The following is a 13,626-nucleotide window of genomic DNA, read 5'->3' on the forward strand; positions in this document are numbered from 1 at the left end:
TAATGATTTGAAACGAATGCTGATGAAAGTTAAAGAGGAAAGCACAAAAGCAAGACTGCAGCTGAACGTCAAAAAGACTAAAATAATGACAACAGAAGATTTATGTAACTTTACAGTTGACAATGAGGACATTGAACATGTCAAGGATTATCAGTACCTCGGCACAGTCATTAACTGAAATGGAGACAATAGTCAAGAAATCAGAAGAAGGCTAGGACTGGGTAGGGCAGCTGTGAGAGAACTAGAAAAGGTCCTCAAATGCAAAGATGTATCACTGAACACCAAAGTCAGGATCATTCAGACCATGGTATTCCCGATCTCTATGTATGGATGTGAAAGTTGGACAGTGAAAAAGGCGGATAAGAGAAAAATCAACTCATTTGAAATGTGGTGCTGGAGGAGAGCTTTGTGCATACCATGGACTGCAAAAAAGACAAATAATTGGGTGTTAGAAGAAATTAAACTAGAACTATCACTAGAAGCTAAAATGATGAAACTGAGGTTATCATGCTTTGGACACATCATGAGAAGACATGATTCACTAGAAAAGACAGATGCTATTGGAGATTGCTGCTTCATAGGGTCACAATAAGTCGTGATCGACTTGAAGGTACATAACAGCAACAACAACAAAATGCTGATGTTTCTCAGGCAACTGAACAAATACTTTGCAAATACGTTTCACATGAAATTTCAATCCATTAATTCGCACCTAGCTCACATTGCACAGGGCTGGCCCAAGATATTTTGCTCTATGATCCCGAACAGTAATTGGTGCCGCCGCCCCCGCCCCCATTAAGTTACGTAGTAGCCAAGGCTATACAAGCTAATTTGACACCTCAGGTATAAAATCCCACAAATGCCTCTCTCTGGGAGTAAAAATACAAGAACAATACATTAAATATGCAACAGTATGCTGCCTTTTCATGACCCCTAAAGAGCAATTGCCTGAGGCAGCTGGCATACTCTGCTTAATGGTAGGGCTGGCCCGGAGATTAAGCAGTGTTTATTCATGGAAAGATAGGAGGGTTGCCCCTACCTGTCTGACCAGCCTCCAGGTCTGTTTGACAACCATGCATTGAATGTAATGTGTGAATAGGGTTTGCACATACAGGCCCAATTAATGCAGTTCTTCACCCTACAAATCAGGGATTAAAGATTGTAGGGATATATCTTAATGTATAAAAATGTAAATGTACTGCCTTCAAGTTGATCCCGACTTATGATGACCCTATGAATAGGGTTTTCATGAGGCTGAGAGGCAGTGACTGGCCCAAGGTCACCCAGTGAGCTTCATGGCTATGTGGGGATTCAAACCCTGGTTGCCCAGGTTGTAGTCCAACACCTTAACCACTACACCACACTGGCTCTGTGTACCCTAATTACACAGACAGACGAACCCAGACTTGGGCTAGGCAGACACAATCCCAGTCTCCCATCATGTATGTATCCTACAAGGTTTGAGGTAGTAGTGTATTCTTGATCCAAAAGGGAATCAGTTTTAACATCCTGCTCTACAAATTGTGCACTTTACAGCTTTTAAAATATCTCTTTTTATAAAATCCCAATGCATGATTCAACAAGAAAGTTCATGATACAGTACATGGGCCTCTTTATAATAGGTATTAAAATAATGAACAAAATGTCAATTTCCTTAGAAATTCATTATTCTTGCCTGCCCTCTTACAGCTTACAAAGCTTGTCGGTTACTCCATTAGTGTATATCCCATAATTTATGTAACCATTATGTAACTATAGGTGGGAAGTTGCACTTCTGCTTCTTGGCAATCAGGATTTTAGCAGCACAGGCACATATTTTGTACATTTATTCAGGGTGGAAAATACTGAATGTTTCAAATGGAGAGGTTTGAAAATGCAATTCTATAATTGTGCTTGCCTGTGATGATTAAAATACACTTCAGAATAGCATCTTATAAATTTAATGAGGCAGGTTCAGGATGGATTTGAGTATTAAAAGGAATAATTTATTTGTGATTAAAAAAAATAGGCTTCCTGAAGGCTAACAAAGACATAAAACACATGAAAGCATGCAGTTGAGTTTCCTAAAGCATAATAAATGTAGACCCTCCATTTCAGCTGGCTTTTGTAACACTGCTAGATAAACAGCTACCAACATAATGCTCACCACTCCGTTCCTCCAATTAGTTGTATGTTATGCAAAAGAGCAAATTCAATTCAGAGTGAATTGAAATGGACACTGAATGATTACTGGGCACTCTGACCCTCTCATGTTTTCAAAGCACCAAAGTTTGTAATATGTATACTGTTATTAATTAGCAGCTCCATATACTGTTAATTAGCAGCTCTGATCATTTATATTCCACTGAGCTTCACCCATTTATATATTCAAGTATCAGAGTTCCTAACATAGCTAAATTCTGGAAATGTTGTGAGTTTGAATGTTGTCTACTGTGACTGATCTCAGTGATGTCATTCAGGTAGCTTCTTTGAATTTGGAAAGAAACCGAGGATATAAACTTCAGGGCAAATGCCCAAGTACAGACTTGGACTCTGCTCTTTTGTTCCCTTTGTGTCTATCTATAAACAACAGGAATAAATTATTTCTAAACTGGGATATTTTTACTCTGAAATTATCGATATGTAGATCATCACGTATAGCACACACACATATACACTTTTGATTCAGAATGGGTGACGCTGAGTCAGATTGATTTGGAAGTCATCCTCCAGATACCAGATTTGAATCTGGATTTTGAAACCCATTTTGATTTATACAGTCCTTTAGGCCCTATTGTGCTCTCTTGACACCATCAGGAGTAAGGTGGGCTTGCAGGCTGCCTACTCCCCGTGCCTCTCCTGGAATCATCTGTCTTACCGGATCCAGGAGGGTAGTTCCCATCCCTACATATAAAGGGCGATGGTTATAGTTGGACCCTCAGGCTTAATATAAACAGTGACACACATCAACTTTAGGTTAAGGCAGATCATGTGAATAAAATGAAGGGCACAAAAGAGAGAGAAAAATACAGTTCAACTTTATTCAACAAGAAATTAAACCACAAAGTCTGAGTATAATAAAACTGCCACAAGGCTACAACCACCACAGGAGATAATTACTGGACACTGGAGGCTCACTGCGCATCTTCTTCATGTCTTTTGTAAAGAGGGATGGCCAGTCTTACTGATGTTCAAATAGAAGTAACATCTAGGAGGTAGAGCAGGAGAGATGTAGGGCAGGAGAGCATATGTTTATCCGGTCAGCCCAGGAAAGGCTTTGCTCATAGAACAGACAGACCATCCCGGAATCCACTGACCAGGGAGTCTGTGCTGAAAGCCTGAGTGTCACCTCATTATAATAATAGAATCACAAAATTCCAGAAAAGTAGAGTTGGAAGGGGCCTATAAGGCCATTGAGTCCAACCCCCTGCTCAATGCAGGAATCCAACTTAAAGCATACGTGACAAGTGGCGGTCCAGCTGCTTCTTGAATGCCTCCAATGTTGGAGAGCCCACACCTCCCCAGGTAAATGGTTCTATTGTTGTACCATTCTAACTGTTAGGAAGTTTTTCCTGATGTTCTGCTGAAATCTTGCTTCCTGTAACTTGAGCCCATTCTGTGTCCTGCACTCTGGGATGATCAAGAAGAGATCCTGGTCCTCCTCTGTGTGACAACCTTTCAAGTGCTTGAAGAGTGCTATCACATCTCTCATCAGTCTTCTCTTCTTAAGGCTAAACATGCCTAGTTCTTTCAGTTTCTCCTGATAGAGGTTTGTTTCCAGTTCCCTGAGTGTCCTTATTACCCTCCTCTGAACCTGTTCCAGTTTGTCTGCATCCGTCTTAAAGGTGTGTGGTGTCCAGAACTGGATGCAGTACTCAAGATGAGGCCTAACCAGTACCAAACAGAGGGAAACTAGTATTTCACATGATTTGGAAACTATGCTTCTGTTAATGCAGCCTAAAAAATAGCATTTGCCAGTCACCTGAAGCTAATTGTGTTTAGTTCTTTCTTAGAGGTGTCCCTCTGCTTGCTGATTCTTTTATACTAGCTTTTCCCAACTTTTGGGTCCCCAGATGTTTCTGGGCTACAGCTCTCATCAGCCCCAGCCCGCATGGCCAATGGTCAGGAATTATGGGAACTATAGTCCAGCAACATCTGGGGACCCAAAGATTGAGAAAGTCTTTTATACTACTTTTAGCAAAAACATTATACAGAGATGGAAGTGGACAGTGAGGCTCAAAGGAACACTCACAGATTCATGTTGGCTTGGCCCAGACTCCAATTTGGGGTGAAACAGATCTGAAGGGGCGGATGGCAGAAATTTCAAATTCCACCCCTCACAACTCTGAATCTAAATTCCATAAGGCAGATACATCACCATTTCCTTTTCTTATGTAAATATTTATATTATTAGAGATTTTTAATTTTGGGCATATTCTACTACTTTTGTTGTTGTTTCCATCATCTCTGAACATATGTAGGGAACATATGGCAACCACAGGTTTCTTGTAAGAAATTATTAATATTGCCACTGATGCAGTGACTTGCAATAATTACTCTGTTGTTTTAATTGGTTGTAATTGTTCTTTTCTGTACTTTGTTCCTAATTAGAAAATACGATTTCTCCCATTGCTTGTGAATAGACTGAAATTGCTTTGCTCTCTTTCTCTTTTTCTTTTCTTCTTTTTCTCAGCTATTATTTTACTGTTAATATTTTTCCTTAAGGCTCTTGAGGACAATAAGCACCAAGAACTGCTCCAGTAACTTTTAGCTGATTTTACAGTTGTGGCTGTTATGATTTAAATGATTAAATGTTTGGAATATTACCAATAGCAAGATGAACAAAGTTTGAGAAGTGATGTTGTGCTGTGCAAATTGTTTTGCATTAAAAGACCTTGTGATGTGGGAAGTACTAAGCAATCTATTGGAATAGTTTTATTATTTAATTTATTTCTAACATTTAATATCCCACCAACTATCATCAAAGGGATTAGAAAGTATCTACAAGGTAATATTAAATTTTGCTTTCATTTTCACATTGTATTTTAATAATAACAAAACCTAATTTTGTTCTTGCTTGGAAACTGGCTAAGTAAATAATCAGCAGCATTAACTCGACAGGATTGTACTGTGAGAATTCCTTTGTATATACCCACGAGCACCTTTCTATTTATGTGTGTATATAACATGCTTAGTGATTGCAGTAAAATTCCTTTAGCTACACATTTAGTATAAATCAGGGTCCCATGGATTTTTGGCGACTTTTGAGGAGGTTGTCAGAAATCTGTTCATTTTCACCAGTTTGGGGGCAGCAAACTTTTCTTTTGTTTCCCCCCACCCTGTCCCCAAGAGTTGTTCCTGTTGGGCCATTCTGCAGCAACTGAGAATGCCACCAGGCAGCTTTGATTCCTGCTAGCATGGGGTGGGGAGAGGCAGGACAAAATCCTCTACTACCTCATCTTAAATAATGGTACACTCCTCCCTATCCGAATATTTTTGGATTTCAGATAACCTGCAAATATTATTACAGTCTTCGAAGGCCATTTTTCCCCAAACCAAATTTTTAAAGGACCGGGTTGAATATCTCAATGTTAGTTCAGTTAGTCATTCATTACTGATGTCCCCCAAAAATTTCCTCTTTCTTTTAGTTGATGGCTGTATTCATAGAGCAGCTGGTCCCTGTCTAGTTGCTGAATGTCGCAACCTGAGCGGCTGTGAAACTGGACAAGCAAAAATTACTTGTGGTTATGACCTGCCCGCAAAATGTAAGTAAGCTACTTCTCTCACACTTTTTTTAATCAAGCTGAAATTTTGTACGTATCTCACTTTGAAACACACTAATTTAATGAGGCATTTTTTTACCAAATTAGCGGTAAGATTAAATTAAGCATGCTTTGTGGTGACCTTTGTTCTTTGGGGAAACTGAGACATTTTGAAAAGCTGCGATAATGTTGAGTAAGGGAAACATGCAATGCTTACGTTTAGAATCATAGCAGACTATAGATTGTTTTGCATATGTTATGGTACTTGTGTTTATGAATAACCTTCCACAATTTTAACAAAATGTACATTATCAAATTTAACTGCATGGTAGACAGCTTCTGTAAATGGTGCAGATTTCTTGATTGTGAAATGCATTTTTAGCCAAGGAGTTCAAAGTGATGTATTTTGTGTTTTCAGCTGCTGTGCATAGGCTGATTGGCAATTACTGTGACGGCATCTGTCACATTTAAGCATTCAATGGAATACTGTTCTCAGCGCCAGAATGTTTTTTCTCTTTTTGAAAGTCGAATTGTCAGAAGTCCCATTATATGTAAATGGGGGAAAATGTTATTTTATTGACCTTCTTGCATAGCTATTCAGCCATGGTCTGAAGGCACATGAGGCCACCACCTTGCTGAAGCTAAGCAGGTTTGGGTCTGGTCAGTGCCTGGATGGGAGACCGCCTGGGAACATGTGTGCCACCTTGGGTTCCATGGTGAAAGAAAAGCAGGGTATAAATGTAATAAATAAATAAATAACTGCATGCAACCTGGATGTAAGATGACACATATAAAGAAGTGGGACATATTTTAGTCAATAAATGTACTGAATCAGGACAATTTTGTGAAGAACACTTTGGGTAGGTAGGACTGTGTACGAGGTGTTAACAAATTTCCTTGTTTGCTTTGCAATGCGTTTTGTCATTTTTTCATGGTGAAATCTGATTTATGTATTTGTGTGTTCGGTCCTCCAGATTGTCTGAGGCACTTTTCTACAGAATGAGTTATGCTGTCATCAAACCTACAGACATTGTCCTGCCCATATGGATACCACACCCCCTTCCTGAAGGCTCCCAGGTGTCTTCTGCCTCACTGGAAGATGACAGGCTATTGTACCTTTTAGCAGTTCTCGAGGCTTATCAACAAATTTGCAGCTAGAAACAGCTAGAGAAGATTCATCCACATAACCTCAGGAATTATTTGAGAGGGCAGGTCCTCATTTTCCAAGCCAGAGCAGAGAGGGGATGCTACTCAACCTTCCCGCAACTGCCTTTTCTCCGTTACATTATTGCATGTTGCCAGCTGTTTCTGCCATCATGCCATAACCCTAGTCCTAGAGAATACACACACACTCTTTCAGACTCTTTCAGATCTTTTCCTTAGAAAAGCTTTAAGCTATGCAGGCTCAGGAGGAATGGCAGCTGCCAGGCTCACAACAGATTTTTTTTACGGAATTTTTAAAACAAGTTGCAGACTGGGATTATTGCTGGGCACTTTAAAGAGCCTCAGAATGAATGTTTGTGTAAGCAATTCATCTTAAATCAGATGCCCCCTTAAAGCCCTGTCAATAGCAGTTGTCTCAGAGGCTGCTATAACATAGGCTTTGGCACTGTTCCTTTCCCCACCACCACCCCACCCCCAAAATCACACCAGGATTCTATGGGAAAAGAGATATTTCTGGTACATCAGAACAAAACAGAGGTGCAGAACAGACATTGCAGACTGTGGATCCCTCTGTAATATAGGCTCCGTAATGGAGGATTACTCGGGAGATAACCAGAGAGCACGTGTCCCATAATGCAAGAAATAGAAAAGACATGCACTTGCCACCCTCTGTCCCTTCCTAGTGTGGATTGTCAAGAAAGGCATAGTAGCTGCTTAGGACACCAGAATGCCAACTTTTCCCAGTTTCTAAAGGGTTAAGTTCACCCGAGTCTAGGAGAAGTGGTGCTCCTTAGAAACAGATCAACTTGAAGACCAACCCTATATTGTTGTCCTCTCACAGATATAGGTTGGAAGTTAACAGACTGGAGTTTGTTAAAGTAATTGGACAATGTGATCCCTAATAGGTTAGTTAGAATTATATTGTCTTGGTCTTGTCTCAGTCACATAAGGCCCACAGTAACAGTATGAGGCCCACTGAACCCAGGCTGAAGCTGCATGGCACAGGATGAAAGCAGGCAACATGGTCATTAGCTGAGTATCTGTGATGCAATCAGTAAAAGACAGCTGGAGACCACAGGGATCAAGATAAGGCAAGATGAAGGTGGAAAACTGTCCCCTGTCAGAGTCAAACTGAGCCCTTATGATTAAACCAAGCCTGCCCCCTGTTGGCAAGGAGTGGATTTCTTAAAACAATCACACTGATCTGAAGCTTAGTACTCCTCTGGTGCTCTGTGGTTTCCTGGTGGACATAGCACCCAAAGGAAGGTGGGTGAGTGTAAAGTCCAGGACACTTGGAGGGGTGGTCCCTCCTTCGGTGATCTGGGCTGCTGGCCCATATGCCTGTGTCTGATAATGTTGGTTCCTCCCTTGTCTGTTGTTTCCTGGGCTGGGTGATGCTTCTATTTTTAAAATTTATGATCGTACTGGAAGTTGGATTCTGATGTTAATTTGCACACTCCAGATATTTATTACCATCATCATTGTCCATTAAGAAATACTGTGGCTATAGATTTGTTTTTCTGATCAATTTAATGTAACAGTGTAGATCTATCCAAAGTGATAATGCAAATGTGCTCTCCAAGGTAATTCCTGCTGTGATGTAAGTAGTGACATTGGCAGTGTTCACAGTGGGAATAATCAGCCTGTTTAATTAGACTTATCTTTAGAGATTAGAAAGCACTCATTTATTGTGTATGCATAATCATCTAGCTTTATTTATATTTTTGTATTTGAGGTTATTAGCCTAAGGTGGGATGGCTTAAATCTTCTTATTTTCCTAGGAAAAGATAATTGAATTAGTTCATTGCATAGATGTTAATTGCAGTGCATTTGTTACAAACTGGACAAGAAGAAGTATTGTTGTTATTAGGCATACATTCATTTTCCATTTAAGTACAATAATATTAAGGCATTTAAAAAAAACAAAAACCAGGCACTGGTCTGTAGTATGACAGCTAGAATATTGTTATGGTAAATGTCAAACTATATGACACTCAGCTGTATGTTGTTTTCCCATAAGTTTTTTGTTGTACACAAAATGAAATGATGGCGGCTGCAATCTGCAGTGGAAGACATGTGCAGCAAAAGGGACTTCCTAGCCCTTTCCCCATGTGCAGTTTCCTTCTAAAAAAGATAATCACCAAATCCCCACAAGATGCCCCTTCCCCTACAAAAAGAAAAAGATATACATGCATGTCTGCATTTTATTTTTTTTTAAAGGTTGTACAAAAACTACACAGCTGATATCACTCTGAGATACTGCGAATGAAGAAATTAACTGTTCAATTCTCCCATTTGGAACTCTCTCTGTGGGTTGTTTTGGGCAACTCAATATTTCTGAGCCTCCATTTTCCATCTGCAATGTGGGACTAACAATACTTGCCTGACAAAGATGTTATAAGTGTTGTTCAGATAATGTTTGTGAGGCATTGTTATTGCATTCAGTCATCAGCATTTGGATATGTCCCACATTGTGTAAACAATTTTTCTCAGAGAGAAAATATTCATTGTTTTCCTGCCACTAAAGCTGGTTTAGGTATTAGAGAGTCTTTATTTGTAACTATAAAGATTTTTTGGTTCCTTTGTTGAGAGAACTAAAAAGGAGAAGGGAGGTTTAGGGAGTATGTGATTCATGAAAACATTGGTCAGTTCAAAAACAAGCTGAAGCATTTCTTGCATTTCTCTCTGTGCAGAAAAGGTGCAGGTGTATTAATGCCAGTGAAACGTGTCATTTATTCTCAATTATGTATCTTTTACTTTTGAGCTTTCTCTTTTTAAATATATAGGGTTGTATTCAACTAAGTCCTACTCAGAGTAGACCCATTAAAATGGATGAATCTAAGTTAGTCTTGCCTATGACATTCAGTAGGTTTACTCTCAGTAGGACTAGTATTGAAGTATTAGAATACTAGTATTGAAGAACTAGAGAACTTAAGAATATCTGGCGGATAAAGAAACCTCAACAAATTCAGCCTTTTGCTCATGATATATGGGTTTTTTTTTAATGCCACAAAGGCCATATATGGTCCAACAAATTATGGTACAAATCCCTTACGTTCAGTCGATGGTATCAAACGTCTTAAGTATAAAGAGTCTATTTCACTGTGTTGGAAAGAGCATTACCTTGATCTCCTTAATTGTAACTCTGTTGTGGCTGGTGAGGTCTTCTCAAAAATTCCACAACAACAAACTAAAGATGAGCTTGCAGTATTCCCTAATTTAGATGAAGCTATTAATCAAATGAAGAATAACAAAGCTAGTGGACCTGATGGGATTCCTGCTGAAGTCTTTAAAGAAGGTGGGCCTGAACTTACACAACAACTTCATAAGCTCATCAATAAGATCTGGATGAGGGAGGAGATCCTGGAAGACTTTAAGGATGCCATAATTATCACTCTTTTTAAGAAGGGTGATGGAACAGATTGTGAGAACTATTGAGGCATCTCTCTTCTTGCTACTTGCAAGGATCCTCGCAAATCGCCTCCTACCTATCTCAGAAGATATCCTCCCCAATCCCAGAATGGTTTCCGCCCTTCCAAGGGGACAGTGGACATGATCTTCACTACACGACAGCTTGAAGAAAAATGTTGGGAGCAAAACTGACCTGTATAAATGGCGTTTATTGGTCTAAGGCTTTTGATACTGTGAATCGAGCTGCTCTCTGGACCATCCTTCTGCAAATTGGATGCCTTGATAAATTTGTGAATATTTTGTGACTCCTTAATGACAACATGCCGGTGACAATTTTGAATAACAATGGCTTTCAGATCAATCCATTCAGAATAGGATCAAGCATAAAACAGAGATGTATCATTGCTCCGACCTTATTTGCTATTTTCATTGCTATGATTCTACACCTTATTGAGGGGAATCTCTCTACTGGTGTGGAAATCGTATATCGAAAGATGGAAAGCTTTTTAATCTCAATAGGCTGAAAGCAAAAAGTAAGGTAATTACAGCCTCTGTTGTAGAACTTCAATATGCTGATGATAATGTAGTATCCGCACATTCAGAGAAAGATCTTCAAACTATCCTAAATGTCTTTGCAGAAGCATATGGAAAGCTTGGACTCTCATTTAATATCAAAAAACCCAAAGTGCTTCATCAGCAGGTGCAAACTAGTCCCTCTGTAGGACCATCAATCCAGCTTAATGGTGCGACGCTGGAGAATGTTGATCACTTTTCTTACCTTGGCAGCCATCTCTCTGTAAAAGCTGACATCAATGCTGAAATTCAACATTGTCTGAGCTCTGCAAGTGCTGCATTCTCTCAAATGAAGCATAGAGTGTTCAAGGATTGGGATATTTGCAGGGAGATCAAAATGCTTATTTACAAAGCCATTGTACTACCGACCTTTTGGACACCTGTGAAACATGGACCATTTATAAATGCCCCTCGCAACTCCTTGAAAGATTCCACCAACACTGCATCTGGAAAAATTCTGCAAATTACTTGGGAAGATAGACTAACTTTAGCGTTTTGGAAGAAGCAAAGACCATGAGTGTTGAACACTGATCCTTCAACATCAACTTTGCTGGACCGGCCATGTTGTTTGAGTGCCTGATTACCATCTTCCAAGTCAGCTTCTTTACTCCCAATTTAAGGATAGAAAACGGAATATTGATGGACAGCAAAAGAGATTTAAAGATGTTCTTAAAGGTAATATATAAAAATGTAACATAAGCATCGAGAACTGGGAAGTTTTTGCCCATGAGTGTCCCAGTTGGAGGTTGGCTATTATCAAAGGTGCTATTGACTTTGAAGAAGCACGAGTACAGGGTGAAAGGGACAAATGAGCGAAGTGGAAGGCACATCAAGCAAATCCTCATCGCAACTGTCTTCCATCTGGAAATCTATGTCCTCACTGTGGGAAGCTGTGTGGATCTAGGCCTGGCCTCCACAGTCACTTACGGACCCACTGTTAAAGACCTTAGCTTGGAAAACCGATCGCCAATGAATGAGTATTGAATACCACTTATAGTGAGGAGATTGCACCAAACTCAATATAGAGGCATAGGAGTAGGTACATTAATTTAATGATGTTCATGATCTAAGTTAATATCCTTGGGGGACTGACTTGTGAGACCAACCACAAGAGCTGTCCTACCTGTGCCAATAAGTACACATCTAAGGGAAAATGTTGAGCCCCAGCTCTCCCAGGGGAATCAGGGTGGGGAGCCGGCCGAGTCACAGCCTCCTCAGATAGGGCAGGGGGAGGAATCAGAGGTAGATGAGACTTTTGAGGACAATGAGGGACGGGGAGTAACTGACAGCCTGCCAGTTCCCACAGACAGTTCTCCCGCTGAAGCAGACTTCGCTCCCCCTACAGACGCCTCAACAGAGTCATTGAGGGATGACCGGGCAGGCAGGCCAGCTCCACCGCCCCCCAGGATTCTCAGCCTGGCACTTCAAACGCTTTCCCACCTCCAAAGGCATCTATCGAGCCTGTACTATCACATGAGCTGGCAGAGGCTCACCCCCCTTCACCCCGCACGAGACGTCGAGAGAAGGTGGGACTTCGCAGGAGTCAGAGATTGCGAGCGAAGGCCTTCTCTACTTAAGGCGGTGCCCCTCTGACCCGGTTGCTGAGTCAACTTTCTTCACATGCTGCAGAGTAAGTCTAGGTAGCTTAGTCAGGGAATGTAGTGAGTTAGCACAGCTAAATCTATGAAACACATTGCCTTTGATGTTACTCTAATAAAACAAATTAATTCCAGCCTCGCCTCTGTTTCGTGATTCTCACTCTGGGCAGGACAGGAAAGGTGTATGTGTGCTCCGTATTAGCATATGTATATTGCCATCAGAAGAAAGTAGCCAAGAAAAGTCAGAATGAGGTACTTGTGTGATTTAGGATTGAACCTTTTGTGGACTTGCTCTCAGTTTCACTCTTTTATTTGGCTGTAATACTCTAAATCTGCAGAACTGCTGTATCCATGATCTACCTGTGAGGGCTCATCACATTCAAAGCCTAGTGGGAATGCTTCAGAGAGCCAAGAGTTTTGAAATACCTGGGACACTGTTAATGATTAGAAGTGATTAATTATGATGTTCCAAGCAAGATTTAGCATGTAATAAGAGAAAATGAGGCATAAAAGAGTATTTATGCAGGATAATATGACGATAACTATAAAAATTACTACTTTAGATTCTGAAGTAGTCTTAAGGGGAAACTGAGAGGAACATCAGATATAAATTACTTGCTTGCCTTTTTATAGTCTTAAAATAGTTGTGTCACTAAGGTTAGCTATTGCTATTTGAAGTGGAGAAGAATAATGCAATATCACATTAACTGATTAAGTCACGTTGAAAGTGAACCAGAAAAAGGATCCTGGAAAAAGAACCTTGGCTTTAACTGTGTAATAGGGCACTTATACTAGACAAGAGGTTCCCATACTATGGTCTGTGGACCACCAGTGGCCTGTGACCTTCATGCTGGTGGTCCGCCATGTATCAGTGAAGAAGGTCAGAAGAAATGGCTGCTCCGTTGTCATCGCTCTAAGGATTTGCACTGTAACTTGTTTCCCAGCCTCCCTTCCTTGGGAATAGCAGAGCATACCACATTCCCCCTTGGCTCACCCTTTCCTTCTAAAAGTTTCCTTTGGGATGTGGGCAATTGTGGGATGTGAAAAGTCCCCTCCCCTAGGAGATGGAGTGGTACCAACCTCTTTTATCCAGCCCTCCAACTGTAGCTGTTGTAGCCACAGAAAGCGGGTAGTCTGTT

At 40.5% G+C, this 13,626-nt stretch overlaps 1 protein-coding gene across 2 annotated transcripts in view; it reads left to right on the top strand.

Annotated features, from left to right (window-relative positions):
* MACROD2 (mono-ADP ribosylhydrolase 2) overlaps positions 1-13,626 on the top strand; it is a 946,657-nt gene that overhangs the window by 352,181 nt on the left and 580,850 nt on the right. For both annotated transcript variants that reach the window (XM_061622593.1, XM_061622591.1), the window contains one exon: positions 5,628-5,744. In XM_061622593.1, coding sequence (XP_061478577.1) covers positions 5,628-5,744 — 117 coding nt within the window. The remainder of the gene's footprint in view (positions 1-5,627; positions 5,745-13,626) is intronic.

The sequence above is a fragment of the Rhineura floridana genome, chromosome 4 (genome assembly GCF_030035675.1).
Source record: "Rhineura floridana isolate rRhiFlo1 chromosome 4, rRhiFlo1.hap2, whole genome shotgun sequence".
In the NCBI taxonomy this organism is placed as follows: domain Eukaryota; kingdom Metazoa; phylum Chordata; class Lepidosauria; order Squamata; family Rhineuridae; genus Rhineura; species Rhineura floridana.